Source organism: Moschus berezovskii, chromosome 28 (assembly GCF_049115385.1).
Source record: "Moschus berezovskii isolate FMDL1 chromosome 28, NW_MosBer_1.0, whole genome shotgun sequence".
In the NCBI taxonomy this organism is placed as follows: Eukaryota; Metazoa; Chordata; class Mammalia; order Artiodactyla; family Moschidae; genus Moschus; species Moschus berezovskii.
Window position 1 is genome coordinate 30,299,501 of NC_142487.1, and position 19,299 is coordinate 30,318,799.

Genomic DNA, 19,299 nt, shown 5'->3' on the forward strand with positions numbered 1-19,299 from the left:
TTTTTTGGTAGAATGCAGAAAGAGAGACTTTTCTTTGTGCATGAACTAGGAATCACTGACTCTTGGCTTCTTATATTTGAACGAAGGCTTCTTGATTCCATTTGAATGTAGGGGTGATCACAAAATGTGTTTATCTATTTTTATAATTTCTTAATGATTCATTCTCCATTCATTGAGTTCTTAATTATGTTCTATGACTTAGTACTAAACTTAGTGAAGGGTCTCTACCACAGTGCTAGAAGCAGGGACTTAATGACATGGGAGGTTTGCCAAGGCTTCTTTACATTTGGTGACAATTGACTTCCTAAGCCTCATCCTCTGAGACAAACTCTGAGACCATGATAGCACCATCAATTCCCTCCCCTATGACTTCTGCAACCAGCCTCTGTGTTCCCGGACATGATTCTGGCTTTAGCACATATCTCACCAGGATTGCCAGGGACAGCTGTCATCAGCACCTTCAGTTTCTCAGTGATCCAAGCAAGATAATGTCAACTCCCATGGACTCCAGTAATCATCTATTATTGCACAAGAAACGCCTGACTAACTCTTTCCAGTGATTTCCTCCCTGCATTTGATGATCACTTAACAAAACATCCTAACTATCTGTACTTCAGGTAAAAGATTTGTTCCTGAAATTCAGGGCATTTCACTGAATGTTGATTTACAATGTTGTTTTGATGAGGTTCATGTCCTTCTTTCAATGTATTTTTAATTGCTGAAATGGTTGATTTTTTGCTCTAGTAAACTGTTGTAACGTAACAGTTTAGACATTAGAGTGTGAGATGGGACTTCTCTTCTGCTGTGAGGCCCTGTGTTAGGTTCCTAGGGCCTCTGTCGTGAGCTTCCCACACTGAGGTTTAAAAGCACCGGTGTTTATTTTCTCCCACTTCTGGAGGCTTGAGGTGCAGAATCACGGTGTTCTCAGGACCACACTTCCTCGGGAGTCTCCCAGGGACGATTCTCTTTACCGTTTCTACCTCCGGCGGTTCCTAGAGTTTCTGGGCTTGTGCCTCTGTCTTGACATGACCGTCGTCTCTGCGTCTCTTCTTTTCATATAAGGGTCCAGTCATCAGATGAGGACCCAGATTGAGTCAGTACGATCTTATGTTAACTAGTTATGTCTATGATCTGTTTACAAATGAGGTCACACTCTGTGATTAGAAATAAACTGGGGGGTGGGAGGGGCAGAGGAAGGTCTCTTCAGTCCGGTACAATCAGCAATCCCATCAGCCAAACTAAACACTTGTAAGGGTTTGGAGAGAAGCCACGGCAGTATTTTTCCATAACTAGGAGACATTTATCAGTATCCACGCGATCCTGAACAACCTGCGCAGCGCGGACCCGGGACAGGAGGCCACCCTGTCCGCGGCTCTGCGGGAGCAGCGCAGGAGGCGGCTGGGGCCTCGCAGGGCAGGCCTGAGCGAGTGGCCGGCTCTGCCGAGGCTCCTGCGGAGCGTCTCCTCCCCAGAACCCAGAAGCGGGAGGGTGAGACGCGCTCTGGCTGGCCTCTGGTTCCGGGGCCACGTCTCCTGGCAGCAGTTCGGAGCCCGGGGGCTCAAGCGCTGGTTTCAAGGTGGGGACGGGTGGGCAGCGCGGGAAGCTGGCTGCCCCGGGCGCGGCTTTTCCTGAGGCCTCCCTGGAGGGTCAGTTCCAGGGCCGAGGTGCATCCAGTGGTGCAGCCCTGCTGCCCGAGCTCCCTCGTGGAGAGCTGCGTGCAGAGAGAGCGTGTAGGGGGCAGGGAGAGGGAAGCGGGAGGAGGCGGACGGCGCAGAGGGAGGCCGAGCGCCTGAGCCCTGCGCGGCGGGCCTGGAACTGCGGCCGAGTGCTGGAGGCTGAGGGCTGCCCCCAGCAACCCCTTGGAGCAAGAGTTGGAGGCGCCCCTCCAGGCGCCTGTGGAGGCGTCGTTATTGTTCCAAGTTTCAACATCTCAAGGGCCTGTGTTCTGTCTCCAGACGTAGCTACCTGAGAATCTCCTGTGTTCACAGGGGTAGGTTTCCCAACCTGCCAACATTTCACAAAAGAACAGTGACCTTGTCACCTCCCTCAAATCTTCCTGATGAGAAATGCCCGGGAGCAGCAAAGACAAACTCCTTAACTGATGGATCAAGACGCACAGGCCCGCGCACAGGGCCTCTGCTTCCCTGTCTCACGCAGATTCCTGTGAGCTGCGAAGAGTGCCGCACCGGAAGGGCAGGAGTTTAGCTCAGAATGACTTGTTCTGAATAAAAACGTACATATAATAAGGCAAGGTGGCAGAAGGAGTAATGACAAGTTTTCACTAATAACGTAACTTTTCGAATCTTGCAGTATTTTCAGATTGGGTTCTTTTGGAGACCCAATCAGAGGAGCATCTGGAAATATACTGAAACTAAATGTGATATTTCTACCTATGAGTTTATACCGGACACGTTTTTATGTTATTCCTGATACTTATTCAAACACAAGGAAATACCAAAACTCTGGAGTGTTTAATGGTTACACAGTTTTAAGATACGTTGGGTTAAACCCATGAATGAAACTTATAAAATTTCTTGCCAATACAGTGCGTAATATTCAATTAATATATAAACTTTGTGTTATTAATCCGATCATAAATATCTTCTCTTGTGAAGGTGATTCCTCATTTATTTTATCTCTGGAAATGTTTGGTGATTCAACATGCCAATAGCAAAGCTCAAGACTCTATGTTAGCCACACAACCAATGAGTGTTTAGCAGTATACATCTTTATCTTAAGTGAAATAGCACAGGATATGCTCTGATCCATCTCATTCAATAAAATACTAGCTTTCATGTTTAATAATTGTCTACCACTTTTTTGTATTTTTTACTATTATTTCCTATGATCATATTGTTCTAAGTGTTTCAAAGGTCTCTTGTATTGAGGTGTAACTACATTTGTTGTTGATTAGTCGCTTGGTTGTGTCTGACTCTTTGCGACCCCATGGACTGTAGCCACCAGGCTTCTCTGTCCATGGGATTCTCCAGGCAAAAATCTTGGAGAGGGTAGCCATTCCCTTCTCCAGGGGATCTTTCCAACCCAGGGATCAAATCCATGTCTCCTGCATTATCAGGTGGGTTCTTTACCACTGAGCCACCAGGGAAGCCCAACTACATTTATTCATAGTGTAAAATTGTCATGTAAGTGGAATCATATAACATGTACTCACTCTTTCCAGTTTCTTGTTTGCACAGCATGGCGTGTAGGAGTTCATGTTGCTTCCGTAGATTTTTCCTTTTTATCTCTAAGTACTATTCTTTGGTTTGTATTTTTGTTCACCTGTTAGACATTTGAGGTTTTGCCAGCTTTTTGGCCATTACGAATAAGGCTTCAGTGAACATTTGTGTCTTAGTCCTTTTGTAGTGGATGTATTCATATCTCTTGGATAAAATCAGGATGTGGAATCACTGGTCTGGTAATTGTCTGGTCATGCTTTTAACTTTGTAAGAAAGTACTGATATGTGCCACTTTGTGTACTTGAGAAAGACTTTCTCTAGAAGTGCATTGCTCAGCCAAGGAGATATATGGTTTTCTGGAGACATCACCCAGATGGCAGCATAGGAGACCCCAGCTTCCCCTCTCCCTTAGAGATCAACAATGTGACAGCTGTTCTTGAACAACACCCCTCCCGAAAAAGAAATGACAGTACTGTGATGAGAGAGCGGTATTGGTGCAAGCTGTACTGGTGGTCATTTTGTAGAAAATAAGAGTATCAGATTTGTATGTAGAAAATGAGTATACCACATGTTCACCTTCAACTTAATGCTATGGGCCAATAATATTTTAATAAAGATGGAAAAACTGAAATTGCAAGACTGTTTTCCTAAGTGGTTGCAGCTTTCGAATCCCTGCCAGTGGTGTGGGAGAGTTCTGGTTGATCCGCTTTTTCTCCATACAGGGTTTGACCAGTCTTTTGATTTTAGCTTTCTCCAATCCAATGGGGACAAGTTGGTATCCTGTGGTGCTGTGTTGTTTAGTCACTATGTCATGTCCAACTCTTTTTTGAAGCCAGGTCTCCTGCTTGGCAGTCAGACTCCTCACCACCAGGGGAGCCTGTCCTGAGGTGTGTATGCATTATATTCTTTATTAAGCATCTATTATTTATGTTTAAAATCACGTATTGATTTTTATTATTTTCTGTTCAAAAATAACTTTCTTTGTGTATGAATGATATATAAAGAGCTGTACATATTTAATGTATGAATGTTGTGAGTTTTGAGGTGACTATATATCTGTGAAACCATCATGCCAATGTATGTAATAAACATATCATCTCCAAATGATTCCTCTTGGCCTGAGAAAAGTTATGTTTTAGGGAATAAAATTTGTCAATTCTTGACATTTATGGATTGGTGGCCTTCAGGGTCATATGCCAGCACTTCTCACTGTATGCTCTCCCAGTCTGATCCCATCTTTGCCTTTAGCTACAATTACCATATTTCTCTCAGTAACTCTAAAATTTATATCATCTGTCTTATCTATTTAGAGATTCAGTTCGTATCCTAAGTCTGAGTTCTAGACGCTTATATTTAAGCTCTTAACAAGGGTTACAAAGCCTTTCATGTTCTGATAACAGTCTACCTTTTTAATCTCATCATGCTGTACTCTTTTGATTTTCTATATATGATAATATCTTTCTATATGATCTTTTCTATGTGTGGTGGGTCACTTGCACTTTATTGAAAAAAAAAAGGATGAGCAACAAATGACATGAACAAGTCATAGTTTTATTGATAATGCATTTCAGAAAATTAAAACATTTAGACATGTAAGGGTCCCACATACCACCTGAACTCAAATAAATGTGAATGTCTAGGTTTGAAAAGTAAATATAACTTTTGAGATAAGAGCTATGATATTTCAATCTTAGTAGAAGATAGAGTATGGAAATAACTTTAAAATATAGTGAACATTTTGTCCAAGGAGTTTTCATGGGGAATAGAGTAGGTTACATGTGTTTGTAGAGAGAGAGTCAAACATAGTATTTTATCCAATACATTCTCAGTGGTGGCTATAAGTTTGGAAAGGAAAATAAATCCAAGGGAACCTGTTACACCAGCACTCACTCTCTGGGAACAGCTCTGTGAATGTCCCTGAGTGTGACCGCTGGCCAAGGACATCTAAGGGGAAGAGACTCGGCCACAGAAGAGGATGCTGTTGGTCTTGATGTGCTTGATGAGGAACAGGAAAGGGTGATCACAGCGGAAACTCTCATGAAATGGTAGTGATGTTAAACCAACACCCACACCGGTAGCAGCAGCGGCCTCCGTGCCCTCCTCGGTCACCTCCACAAAGCACTTGTGGACGACCATCGACACCACCAGATCGCGGCTCCCGGTCATACCCGAGAAGTCGGCCACCCCATCATGGAAGGCGTCCACTATCCCCAGGGCTCGCAGTGTGGGCACGAGGTCGTAGCTCTCTGCCACTTTAAACCGAGGCAGGTATAAATCCACTTGTCTCTTCCCCATATTCTGTGGGCTCGTCCACTCTATTAACTTCTCAGTAGTGAGTTGGTCTTCAACCTGTAACAGTGGAAAAGGAATAACTGTCAGGAATCTCAGTGGTCATGGAGCCCACCTAACCTTGGGTTGAAATGTATGGAAAACAATTATCTTCACAGTACACGTGAATACAGGAGATTCAGTTTATTAGGTTTTATCCTAGGAGGCAAAAATAACAGAGTCCTCAATATATATTATATAATCAAGTAAGTCTTCTTAAGAGATGGGAATACCAGACCACCTGACCTGCCTTTTGAGAAACCTGTATGCAGGTCAGGAAGCAACAGTTAGAACTGGACATGGAACAACAGACTGGTTCCAAATAGGAAAAGGAGTTTGCCAAGGCTGTATATTGTCACCCTGCTTATTTAACTTACATGCAGAGTACATCATGAGAAACGCTGGGCTGGAAGAAGCACAAGCTGGAATCAAGATTTCTAGGAGAAAAATCAACAAGCTCAGATATGCAGATGACACCGCCCTTATGGCAAAAAGTGAAGAGGAGCTAAAGAGCCTCTTGATAAAGTGAAAGAGGAGAGTGAAAAAGTTGGCTTAAAGCTCAACATTCAGAAAACTAAGATCATGGCATCTGGTCCCATCATTTGATGGCAAATAGATGGGGAAACAGTGGAAATAGTGGCTGACTTTATTTTTCTGGGCTCCAAAATCACTGCAGATGGTGATTGCAGCCATGAAATTAAAAGACACTTACTCCTTGGAAGGAAAGTTATGACCAACCTAGACAGCATATTCGAAGAAGGCAATGGCACCCCACTCCAGTACCCTTGCCTGGAAAATCCCATGGATGGAGGAGCCTGGTAGGCTGCAGACCACGGGGTCGCTTAGAGTCTGAAACAACTGAGCTACTTCACCGTCACATTTCACTTTCATGCATTGGAGAAGGAAATGGCAACCCACTCCAATGTTCTTGCCTGGAGAACCTCAGGGATGGGGGAGCCTGGTGGGCTGCTGTCTATGGGGTCACACAGAGTTGAACACTACTGAAGCGACTTAGCAGCAGCACACAGCATAATAAAAAGCAGAGACATTACTTTGTCAACAAAGGTCCATCTAGTCAAGGCTGTGGTTTTTCCAGTAGTCATGTATGGATACGAGAGTTGGACTATAAAAAGAGCTGAGCACCGAAGAATTGATGCTTTTGAACTGTGGTGTTGGAGAAGACTCTTGAGAGTCCCTTGGACTGCAAGGAGATCCAACCAGTCCATTCTAAAGGAGATCAGTCCCGGGTGTTCATTGGAGGGACTGACGTTGAAGCTGAAACTCTAATACTTTGATCACCTGATGCAAAGAGCTGACTCATTGGAAAAGACCCTGATGCTGGGAAAGATTGAGGGCAGGAGGAGAAGGGGACGACAGAGGATAAGATGGTTGGATGGCATCACCGACTCAATGGACATGAGCTTGGGTCAACTCCGGGAGTTGGTGATGGACAGGGAGGCCTGGTGTGCTGTGATTTGTGGGGTCGCAAATAGTCGGATACGACTGAGCGTGAACTGAACTGAACTGAACTGAACTGAGCTACCAGGGAAGCGTCTTTATTTATGTACACATAATACATCCGTGTGTATAAATACACAGGGCTTCCCTGGTAGCTCAGCTGGTAAAGAATCCACCTGCCATGCAGAGAACCCTGGTCAAATTCCTGGGTTGGGAATATTCCCTTGAGAAGGGATAGGCTACTTACTCCTGTATTCTTGCTTAGAGGATCCCCTGGACAGAGGAGCCTGGCGGGCTACAGCCCATGGGGTCGCAAGGAGTCGGACATGGCTGAGCGACTAAGTACAGCACAGCAATGCACATAAAGATACAAATGTATGTATATTCACATATATATGCACCAACAGGATGGTTAAATAAAATTATTTGTAGAAGATGAACTGTCCATTGCTTATGCCGTTTATCTATGGCATGCTTGCTTTCAGTAGACTTCTCTTGTTAATTTCTTTTGTCCAAAATTTTTTACATAGTACATTTACAGCTTACATCCTAATTTTATTCCTTTTTCTTGCTTGATCTATTTGTAAAATTTTTCAATAAACATTTCTCTAATCAAGTTTACGTGGCTATATAATACTGTCATTAAATTGATACAGTAGACATCTATATTTATTTAAGTAATATCTTTTAAGCATTCACTGCATGTCAGTTTCAAAACTAAGGTAAGGTAATACAAATACATACCATTGTTTCTTATTTAAAAATTTTCATTATTTTGAGTCACTTATGTCCAACAGCTTTTCCATTGTTTCAACTTGTTGCTATAGGATAAAATCCTAGGACAGGTATTCCCAATGTCACTGATAACGGGGAATTTGGAGCAGGAGACAAGTATCCTGAGGACTTGTCACAATGACTGTGATATTACTTTCCCTATGAAGTTTTGATTTCCAGTGTTGCCAGGTGTGCATTTTGAGTGTGGCAAATTTACTGCCTCTTCTGTATCTTTATCGGCTGTTCTGGTATTTATAGATGGCCTTTCATGGGATATCCTTTTAAGACAGATGGTCTTATTGGTGTTTTTATATATTAACTTTATGATAGCAAAGCTAAGAAGAAAATTGTATAATTTCCCCTCCTCCCGCCTTTGACCTCCTAGAAATGAGACTGTGAATGAGTTTTGAGTACTTAGAAACCAAATACTTCCAAATTAAAAACTGGGATTCAAGATAAATCCATTTGCTGACAGTCTAAAAAACCTCTGTGAATTAGTGGGCTAAAGGGAGGAGTTGGTTATGGACAGGGAGGCCTGGCGTGCTGTGATTCATGGGGTCACAAAGAGTCAGACATGACTGAGTGACTGAACTGAACTGAACTGAACTGAACTGAAGGAAACTTTGCTATCCTGGGGGCTCAGCAAATAAAGAATCTGCCTACAAAGGAAACATAGGAGACTCGAGTTCGATCCCTGGGTTTGGAAGTTCCCCTGGAGGAGGAAATGGCAACTGGCTTCAGTGTTCTTGCCTGGAGAATCCCATGGACAAGGAGCCCGGTGGGCTGCAGTCCATGGGGTCACAAAGAGTTGGACACGACAGAGCATGAGCAGGAGTACGATGGAAACTCTGTTGCTTTAATTTTCTTGTTTTGTTTGTGAGTAAACTTGCAAATATTTCCATGTGTCCATTACATATGTATTAATTTCTTCATCTTCAGATGAGTCACCTGGATTACAACGGAGATTCTTACAGTTGTAATATACTCATGCTTGTACCTAGGTATATTGTTTTGTCAACTGACACTCCACAGTTTCATCAGAATATTATTCTGACTCGTGGTGTTCAGATTTTGGTACAGTCTTCATATTATACTGTGACACTTAGCATATTGACTTTACATTTTTGTTATGTGCTTGAGCTCTGCCAGTCACTATCATCATACTATGAGCAGGCCACCCACACAAGCGCTGCATCACTAGGAGATTAAGCAATAGCATGGAGCGCTGTAACCGCCAGGTCTTACCTCCTGCAGACCGTCTACTTCACTGGGCAGCAGCACCACCATGCTTAGCTCTTCGCCTTTGTACGGGATTTCCAGGATCTTGGCTCGCACGTCCTCCAGGGACACGAAATTGAAATGACTGGTTTGTTTCATCATCTGCACGGGTTTGCTTGTATCCTGCAATAAATTCATGTGGCAAAAAGTGCTAAATGGGCATAAGTCATAAAGAAAAATAATCTTGTTCAGATACCAAACACGTCCTCTAAGAGATGATCTGGAAATTTTGTGAATTAGAGACAAGAATTCCTTCAGAGGATCCCAACTAAATAAAGTAAAAAAAAAGAAAAGACAAAAAAATAAGTCTTGATGAATTTTATCTTCTACCTGCAGTTATATATTAATCAATATGTATTTACATTTCACAGTGCATATGTAGTTACATTATGTTATATGCATAACTTATAGACAATACCTTGTTCAGCCAAAACTTTTCCTCCACAGTACTTTCTTTCTTAAATTCCTGGTTCCACCGCCCTTTGAAATAGACGGCGTTCACTAGAACCAGAGCAGTAGAGCTGTCGAGAGAGTCTTTGGGAAACAGATCCTTGATTCTTCCTGCAAAGACAGAAAATCAAAGGTCTGTCATGAAAGGCACGAGTGGTTTGTCTGGAAGATGTTTAGAAAGTTGCAACTGATGGTTAAATATTCACACAAGTCATCCCGTGAGGGACTCCCTGCCCAGTGGTTCACCAGGTGAGGCTTTGCTCATGGCTCCAGCCTGATGAGGTCGCTCTCACGGAGACGCCCCTGCTCCTGACTGAGAAGGTGTGCTGCCTGTGTGTGTGGGGACCTCAGTCATCTCACAAGGAATCCCGATGAGCTGCTTTCAGCTGAGTTTACTGGTCAGTTTTCTTTCTTCCCTTTCCTCCCTTCCTGTTCACTCAATAGCTTTAGCTCTTGTTTGCTCAATCCTTCCTTCTATTCTTCTGTTCTTCTTCACCTTATTCTTTGATTGCTATTTTCAAATTTGAACTCAGCAATCAGAGGAAATGGGCCTGAATGTTCTTTAGGACAAATGATATGAACACTAAAATCTAGAACACGTGCTCAGACATCATTCCCCGGGCTGTTTTCTTCTTCATTCTGCACATTGATTTGCTATAGGTTAGTCCTCTATTTCGGAAGGGAGGTAGGATATGGTTCTTGGGATGGAGACGTTGTCCAGCCCCCTCCCTGGGTGTGGAGGACACCTGTGACAATCCTGTGGGAGGGGGACGTGGGCCAGGAACCTCCTCCTGCGGGTGGTCGTTTCTGCAAGAAGGATGGTTTAAAGGAGAGCGGCTTGTTTCCCAACTAAGAAAGTATAAAGGAACTCTTTTCATATTTTCTCTTATGGATCATAATCCAGAAGTTAAACCTCTATTTTAAAGAAAAATTTATGAATCAACCTGAAGTCTGAGCAGAGACTTGGGAGCCACAAAGACACTGTCATCCAGACTCAGCTGTGCCTGCAGGGGGCTGGTCCTGGGAGACTCCCCGCCTGTTTCTCTCTGCACTGATGTGGACCATCCACCCCCTGCAGGGCCTCCCCACCCTCTGCAATCTCATCTCACCCCGCTCCTGGCAGCCCAGTCGGTCCAGCACTGTGTTCACACACAGCGGGGACTCAACAGTGATTTTTAATGAGTGACTCTCTCATAACCTACCATTGGTTTGGCTCTCCACCCAGGAATTAATCATCTTTCGACTTTCCTCTGCAGCACTGACAAAATCGGCAGATTCCACACTGGCCAGGTAGTATTTCTGAACATTATCCATGTATTCCTATGACATGAGCAGGAAGAAAGGAAGAATGAAGAGTAATTTATCAGTAACTATGTAGATATTCCCAAATTAAATTGTGTTAAATCTGGATCAAGCAGAGTTCATAGGCCAATCCCTAGCCCCCCCTCACTGGTGTGCTATCAGCCTCTGGACACTCCAGCGGGTGGGGTTGTTGTCGGGGAGCCCAGCACCCCTGGGAGAAATGTCCCAGTGTGGGTCACCAGGCTCCTCTGCTTGCCCCCCCCCATTAGGAGATGGGGCCCAAGGAGCCGGGATGCAGACTAAAGGTGTGACAGACCAGAAAACTCACCTGGAGAAACGTAAAATCTTTTCTTCCATAGAGCCTGTTGGCGATACTCAGCTCATAGGCATCAGTGGATTTCTTTAATTCCATCAGAAGCTTTTGAAAGTGATGATGAACATTTCCTGGCTTTTCAACCTTCAAACACCAAAAAGTGAGCTCACTGGATTCTCTAACAACACAAATACTGCACCTACATAAGTCTCTTGATCATTACCTAGATTTTGGTACTTCTGTGGATGACTGTTCTTTCCTCGTATTTGGTGTATTTTACTGGAAATATACTTCATAAACTTACATTCAATCTTTCAGGTAATTCTTTCTTCCTTCTCTAATAGACTCCAATCTTTCCTCTTTTGAACTACACGTCCAGCCCCATTTCACTCCTGGGTTGTGTCTTCACTGTCTTAAATGTTTGTGTGTGTGTTAGTCACCCAGTCACTTCTGACATTTTGTGACCATGTGGACTGCAGCTTGCCAAGCTCTTCTGTCCATGGGATTTCCCAGGCAAGAATACTGGAGTGGGTAGCCATTCCCTTCTCTAGGAGATCTTTCCGACCCAGGATCAAACCCGGGTCTCTCGCATTGTGGGCAGATTCTTTACTATCTGAGTCATGAGTTAAGCCCCTTGAATGTTTAGAGATTGGTTAAACTTGAGCTTCTTGGGGCCTAATGAATCGTATTGCATCTCTAAGAGTCACCAACTGTGTGAGAACATGCACTTTGTATACTGTCCTAGATTATGACATTCAGTCCTGTCATACTCCTTGGTGAGATGATCTTTCAAGACCGGCTGGCTGTGCTCTATGGCTGTTCACTGTGATCACACTAGTGGTCACACTTCCCGGTGCAGAAAGATTGTGTGCCTGGGACACTGCTAGCAGCTGTGCAGCAGCATCTGAGTCTTTAGCTCAGTTCATCTAAAAACAGGAGCGTTCAGAGAACTAAGTGACTTCTCCAAGGAGACAGAGCCAGGTTTTCAGCAGTGCTTGAAACTAAGTTGGGGAACTTGTTGGGGAACAGTCTCTGGTTGGGGAACTAAGATCGTGCAGACGGCATGGTCGGCACACAAAAAGAGCCCTTCAGCTGAAGTGTAGACCCTCTGCTCTGAAACACACGCTTCTCTTCAGAAAACAATGTCTGAGATCAGCATGTGACGTGGTATCAGAGACAACTCTGTTCATCTGTTGCGCCTAGTGCCCGGGCATGTGTGCTCAGTCGTGTCTGACTCTCTGTGACCCCACGGACTACGCCCACCAGGCTCCTCTGTCCATGGGGTTTCCCAGGCAAGTACACTGGAGAGGTTGCCATTTCCTGCTCCAGGGGACCTTCCTGCCCCAACTCGTGTCTCCTTCACTGGCAGGTGGGTTCTTTGCCCGCTGAGCCAACAGGAGAGCATTTTTGCCTAGGATGTCCTCTAAAAATGGACTTTCCCCAGTTTATCTGAAATTCCCAGTTTAACCGATAACCTTCTTGGATATATGGCCTCCTTCTAGATCCAGGGCTGTCCTGTGACTCACGGGGTCTCTAGTGGCTCCTCCTTCTGTGCTGGCTGCGACTTCACTGAAGTGAAGGACCTGGGGGAGACAGGAAGTGGGACGAGGAGACTTCAGAAACCTACGTACTCGAGGTACATAAAAAAGAAATGAGGAAGGAAGGAAAGAATGAATCCAAACAAGGAAAGCAATCGCTAAATAACAACAAACCAAAAAAAAACAAGGAAAAACCCAAAGAGAGTCAAAGAAAAGTTCAATACAAGCATTTGCTCCTTAGGAAACACAAACTGTGTGTGCAAAGCACAAAACAAGTCACTTTAAAGAATTCTGGTTTATTTTGTAACCATTGCTGAGGAAATGTGTTCAGTTCAGTTCAGTCGCTCAATCGTGTCCGACTCTCCGCAACCCCATGAATCACAGCACGCCAGGCCTCCCTGTCCACCACCAACTCCCGGAGTTCACTCAAACTCATGTCCACAGAGTCGGTGATGCCATCCAGCCATCTCATTCTCTGTCGTCCCCTTCTCCCGCCCCCAACCTTTCCCAGCATCAGAGTCTTTTCCAGTGAGTCAGCTCGTCACATGAGGTGGCCAAAGTATTGGAGTTTCAGCTTCAACGTCAGTCCCTCCAATGAACACCCGGGACTGATCTCCTTTAGAATGGACTGGTTGGATCTCCTTGCAGTCCAGGGGACTCTCAAGAGTCTTCTCCAGCACCACAGTTCAAAAGCATCGATTCTTCGGTGATCAGCTTTCTTCACAGTCCAACTCTCACATCCATACATGACCACGGGAAAAACCATAGCCTTGACTAGATGGACCTTTGTTGGCAAAGTAATGTCTCTGCTTTTAAATATACTATCAAGGTTGGTCATAACTTTCCTTCCAAGGAGTAAGCGTCTTTTAATTTCATGGCTGCAGTCAGCATCTGCAGTGATTTTGGAACAAAAAATAAAGTCTGACACTGTTTCCACTGTTTTTCCATCTATTTGCCATGAAGTGATGGGACCAGATGCCATGATCTTAGTTTTCTGAATGTTGAGCTTCAAGCCAACCTTTTCACTCTCCTCTTTCACTTTCATCAAGAGGCTTTTGAGTTCCTCTTCACTTTCTGCCATAAGGGTAGTGTCATCTGCATATCTGAGGTTATTGATATTTCTCCCAGCAATCTTGATTCCAGCTTGTGCTTCTTCCAGCCCAGCATTCCTCATGATGTACTCTTCATATAAGTTAAATAAGCAAGGTGACAATATACAGCCTTGACGTACTCCTTTTCCTATTTGGAACCAGTCTGTTGTTCCATGTACAGTTAAAAAACACTAAAAACATGGGATTTTAGTCAGCGCCTCCCTTCCAGTGAGCTCTTCCATTAGCGCCTCACCCCTGGCTGTTGGGCGATTGCAGGGGTTCATCCCAGCCCCCAGAAGAAGTCCAGGCACAGGAGGTGGGTGGGGAGCCCTGTGGGAGAGTATGCCCCCACAGCTCTGTGCCCACCCAGTCGTGGGGCTGCTTGAGCTTCTGTGGGCCCCCCGGGGACAGCCAGGCCTGTGGTCATCTGCACTCCAGCCAGCAGACAAGCCACGCGAACCTGTGACGGAAAGGCAGCTGCCACCTACCTTCTGCATTTCTGATGCGGTGTTTTCTCGGGCCCCTAAGTAAGTCATGGCTAAGGCGGATGAGATACTGAAAGGGGACAGGAAGATGTTTTCCTTCTCTGATTTTCTGATCTGGTGGAACAGATCGATTGCAAGGCGGGTGATTGCTTCACTGAGGGAACTCATGGTGACCGAATGTGGTCTGGAAGTCCTGGGAGAGCATAAGATGCATTTTATAATCATTCTAGTGAAGGGAAGCTTGTTAGTCTATAATAAAATTTTCTTAAAAGAAATGTCTTATATGTGAGTTGTGGGATTCTGCCAACTATGTGTGTATGTACTTAGTCATTCGGTCGTATCCCACTCTGCCACCCCACGGACTATAGCCTGGTAGGGATTTTCCAGGCAAGAATACTGGAGTGGGTTGCAATTTCCTTCTCCAGGGGATCTTCCCAACCCAGGGATCAAATGCATGTCCCTTGCATTAGCAAGGTGCATTCTTTACCACTGCGCCATTTGGAACTGTAGCTTCTTTCCTTTTACTTTCAAAGTTGTTTTCAATGTATATACTTCATGCTTGCTGCTGCTGCTGCTGCTAAGTCACTTCAGTCGTGTCCGACTCTGTGTGACCCCATAGACGGAAGCCCACCAGGCTCCCCCGTCCCTGGGATTCTCCAGGCAAGAACACTGGAGTGGATTGCCATTTCCTTCTCCAATGTGTGAAAGTGAAAAGTGAAAGTGAAGTCGCTCAGTCGTGTCCGACCCCTAGCGACCCCATGGACTGCAGCCCACCAGGCTCCTCCATCCATGGGATTTTCCAGGCAAGAGTACGTGCTTAGAAGACTATAAAAAAAAGCTTTTGTAAAAACGAATAAAACGAATAGAATATCTTTATCTTTTCTTCCTTACCTGCTGTACTAAGATGGTAGAGAAGACCTTATAACAGATACCAAAGCAAAGATTGATGTGATAACATCCAGCCAGCTATCATGAGGCACCTCTCTGCCACTTTTTAATTTAAGAAAACTAAAAAAAAAAATTGGCTGCACTGGGTCTTTTGTTGCAGTGAGCAGGGTTTCTCTTGATTTTTGGAGAACGGGGGCTCTTCTCTAGGTGAGATGCACAGTTTCTCTCTGTGGCGTGTCTCCTATTGTGGAGCACGGGCTCTAGAGTTCTGGTTCCTTAGCTGCGGTGCCCGAGCTTAGTTGTCCCGCGGGATGTGGGATATTCCCAGAGCAGGGATGGAACCCACGTCCCTTGCATTGGCAGGCGGATTTTCATCCACTGGACCACCAGGGAAGTCCTACATTTTTCTTGAAGGATTTGTGGGTTCTACACCTCCTACCCCTCATCACACTTCCTCCTAAGGAAGCATTTGTTTTTTGGAAATAAATAAATTACTTAAAGATTAAAGCAGATGAAAAATTGTTTTACTTTTGCTCTGGCTAAATAATAAAATACAATCAGACAAAATGAAACAGATAAATGATGTACAATTGTATAGCTAAATAACACCTTGTTGTTATTTTCAGAAAGGATTCATGTAGCTCAGCAGAGCTTCTGGAAGCACTTACCTGTGTTCCTGGAGCGAGCAGAGGTGGGCGGGCGGCCTGTAAGTCTGTTCTCCGAGCACTCAGCTCCTGAATATATGCCTCTCTCGATCCCTCCCCTTTTTCACAGAAGCTGGTGTTTCAAGTAAATCAGCTTTTGATTTCTTCACCAGGCTATCCATCACTTTCATGAGCATGAAGTCTCTATGAGTAAAGACAAAGTTATTGTTCTTTTCCTGTATGTACTTTTCTTTTGTGGAAGAAACTGTGACCTGTAATCATTAGCTCATATGAAAAGGATGTATGTGTCTTTCTAAGACCAGTGAGAATAAAGTTAAATTCCAACTTCTCCATGTGCCCTAAGCTACTATTCCCAATGAGAAAGAATCCTTAACAAGTCTTTCTTCTCTTACATGTTGAATTGTCTTCAAGGCCACTTCTAGTAATTAATAAAAAAGTGCAATTAGAAAATTGCATTTTCTAATCTATATTCTGAAAGAGTTTCTCCAGCCTGACCACCATTTCCTTAACAATTATTCTGTATCACCAGGAAAATATTTCAGACTCTCAGCTTAAGAGATGCTGGCGAGGTGTCTCAGCAGCAGCAGGCGGAGAAGGGGTGCGCGCGCGCTAAGTCCCTCAGTCGTGTCTGACTCTGCGACCCCCCGGACTGTAGCCCACCAGGCCCCTCTGTCCATGGGATTCTCCAGGCCAGAATACTGGAGTGGGGTGCCATGTTGTCCTCCAGGGGGTCTTCCCAACCCAGGGATCGAACCCAGGCCTCTTGTTTCTACCTGCACTGGCAGGCGAGTTCTTCACCGCTAGCGCCACCTGGGAAGCCTGGAGAGGCGGCCTCCCCTGAAGGCAGGAGCGCGGCCTCGGCCGGGGATCCCACCCAGCCCGGCAGCCCGCCCCGAGGGTCCCGGCGTTCGAAGGTCAGAGGGAAGCTTGCCTCCCTGCAGCCACCCGCTCTCAGTGAGGAGAAAAATGGATAAATAGGGGCCATCTGGTGGGCAGTTTTCTGATTTTTACACAAAAATGTATCAAAAAAATAAATTGTTTGAGCTCCAGAATTACATTTCTCAATCAGCTTGTACTGTAACAAACCAGTTTCCAATTCATGGTCAGGACAATAGAATCAAACGCTGGTTTAAAAAAAAAAGATAAAAATTGTTCTTTGAACACCACGGTTCGATCTTGTCACTGAAGCTGTATTCTCCTCAAGGGTGTTGCATTCCCATAATACAGCAATATTAAAAACTGCTGACTTTTACTGTTGGTATTGTTCGGTTGCTCTGTCATGTCTGACTCTTTGCGACCCTATGGACAACACCAGGCTTCTTTGTCTTTCATTAACTCCCAGAGTTTGCTCAAATTCATGTTCATTGAGTTGACGATGCTATCTAACCGTCTCATCCTCTGCCATTCTCTTCTCCTTCTGCCCTCAATCTTTCCCAGCATCAGGGTCTTTCCCAGTGAGTCAGCTCTTTGCATCAGGTGGCCAAAGTATTGGAGCTTCAGCATCAGTCCTTCCAATGAATATTCAGGGTTGATTTCCTTTAGGATTGACTGGTTTGATCTCCTTGCAGTCCAGGGGACTCTCAAGAGTCTTCTCCAGCTCCATATTTTGAAAGCATCAATTCTTCGACGCTCAGCTTTCTTTATGGTCCAAATCTCACATCCATACATGACTACTGGAAAAACACAGCTTTGACTAGATGGACTTTTATCACTAGTAGGCAAAGTGGTTTCTCTGCTTTTTAATATGCTGTCTAGGTTTGTCGTAGCTTTCTTTTAAGAAGCAAGCATCTTTTAATTTCATGGCTGCAATCACCATCTGCAGTGATTTTGGATCCCAGGAAAATATGATTTTTACTGAGGGAGTATGTATTGACCCGTTTTCCTCTTTAACACCTTTTTCAGGATGGTGCCTCTGTGTTCCCCATTTCACAAGTGACAAAAACAAGGTGCAGAGCAGCGGAACAGAAGCCCAGGCATATAAGGCAGCGAATTTCTCAGGTTACTTCTCCAGGCAAGTAGCTGGTTCAAGCAGGCTGTGTGTGTACTCATTCGCACAGGGAAGTGTGTAGACAGACTCTGGGGTTTTACTGACCTATCTCCTTATGTTAAGATGAAAAGAAACTGTTTTTCTGCCCTCTCAAGAGATATCATGTCATCCCACAAAATCTTAAGGGGTGGGAATGGGTCTCCATGTTCTCCATGGGACCCACAGTCACTTGGAGGGAAGGCTGGCCTCCACCCAGAGACACCGCGCAGTGAGTGGGGAATGGGATTGGAGCTGTTTTCCCTCTGGGGATGTGGCTTACAGAGAAGGTCAAACCATGCTCACTCAGCATTCCCCCAGACTTCTCTATCCAGCTGGGGTTTAGCAGAAATGAGTCACTGTGGGAAGGGAATAAAGGTGGACAAAAGAACATGTTTTCCTCCAGAGTACACGTTCCCAGAGGCATGGTTGTCAGTGGAAGGGTTGCAATTCCATGGCATTTGGTCCAATATTTCCCTTTTGAAAGGGTGTGGAGTGTTTGTACTGTGGACCGACTTTCCAACCAAGTCACAACTCATATATAGTCAGCCCTCCAAACCCAAGGGTTCTACACCCATGGACTTAATCAAGCAGATTGAAAATATTTGGAAAAATTTCTAAAAAGTTCCAAAAAACAGTCCTTGAATTTGCCCCACATCAGGAACTACTTTCCACTGTATTTACTACTCTTCAAATAGCCTTTACACTGTATTAAGTATTATAAGAAATCAAGAGGTGATTTAAAGTATAAAGGAGAATGTATGTAGGTATTATGTCATTTCATACAAGGTATTTGAGTATTTCTATATCCTTGAGGTATCCTTGAATCAACCCCCTGTAGATCTCAGGAAATGTCTGTAGTGTAGATTTCATCTTTTAAAACTATGAGTCATTGGCTTTTAGCCCACAGATAGGGTTATGCAACCATGACCATGATCTATTCTAGAATAATTTCATTACTCCCCAGGAAGCTCCTTACACAATTCTTCCTTCCCCTCTTTGGAAGCCATTGATCTGCTTCTTGTCTCCATGGATTTGTTTATTTTGAGTATTTCGTATAAATAAAATTGCACAGTATGTGGCTTTTTTTGAATCAGGCTTCTTTCATTCAGCATAATATTCTCAAGGTTCATCCACGCTGTTGAATAAATGGTGCATCATTACTTTATATAACTATATTATGCTCCATCATATGAAATCCCACTTTTAAAAAATCCATTTATGTGTGGATGTACATTTGGGTTTTGTGTACTATGGTGAATAATGCCAACATGAACTCTCATGTAGAAATTTCACTGTGGACATATTTCTTAGGCATTTACCTAAGAGTACATTTTCTGGGTCAGTGGTAAGTTTATGTTTGATTGATTGATTGGTCGATTGTTACTCAGTGATTGATTTAGAAGAACTACCAGCCTGCCTTCCCCAGCAGCTGCACCGGTTTACTTTCCCACCAGGAGGCCAGGAGAAAGCACGCGTGTGTGGGCTGCCAGTGCTCTCTGCACCCCGGCACTCAGCACTGTGCTT

General features: G+C 44.4%; 1 protein-coding gene across 2 annotated transcripts; it reads right to left on the bottom strand.

Annotated features, from left to right (window-relative positions):
- Positions 1-4,709: 4,709 nt before the first annotated feature.
- On the bottom strand, positions 4,710-15,805 carry LOC129549910 (serpin B3-like). 2 transcript variants are annotated; one of them, XM_088833406.1, is made up of 8 exons: positions 15,753-15,805; positions 14,200-14,389; positions 12,609-12,665; positions 11,098-11,226; positions 10,670-10,787; positions 9,436-9,578; positions 8,985-9,140; positions 4,710-5,528 (listed from the first exon to the last, which is right to left on the bottom strand). In XM_088833406.1, exons 2-8 carry the CDS (start codon positions 14,362-14,364, stop codon positions 5,124-5,126), a joined length of 1,173 nt encoding a protein of 390 aa, XP_088689532.1. In that variant the 5' UTR covers positions 14,365-14,389; positions 15,753-15,805; the 3' UTR covers positions 4,710-5,123. The 2 variants fall into 2 exon arrangements, with proteins under 2 accessions (XP_088689532.1, XP_055273481.1); XM_055417506.2 differs by having other exon boundaries at positions 12,558-12,665.
- Positions 15,806-19,299: the final 3,494 nt, after the last annotated feature.

Bases quoted from the DNA above. Each gene is read 5' to 3' on its own strand.
- LOC129549910 (XM_055417506.2), bottom strand. From the start codon at position 14,364: ATGAGTTCCCTCAGTGAAGCAATCACCCGCCTTGCAATCGATCTGTTC. The intron at 9,579-10,669 runs GTAGGTTATGAG...CTGTCTTTGCAG, and splicing joins GGTGGAGAGCCAAACCAATG to GAAGAATCAAGGATCTGTTT. The intron at 9,141-9,435 runs GTATTGTCTATA...AATTTATTGCAG, and splicing joins AAAAGTTTTGGCTGAACAAG to GATACAAGCAAACCCGTGCA.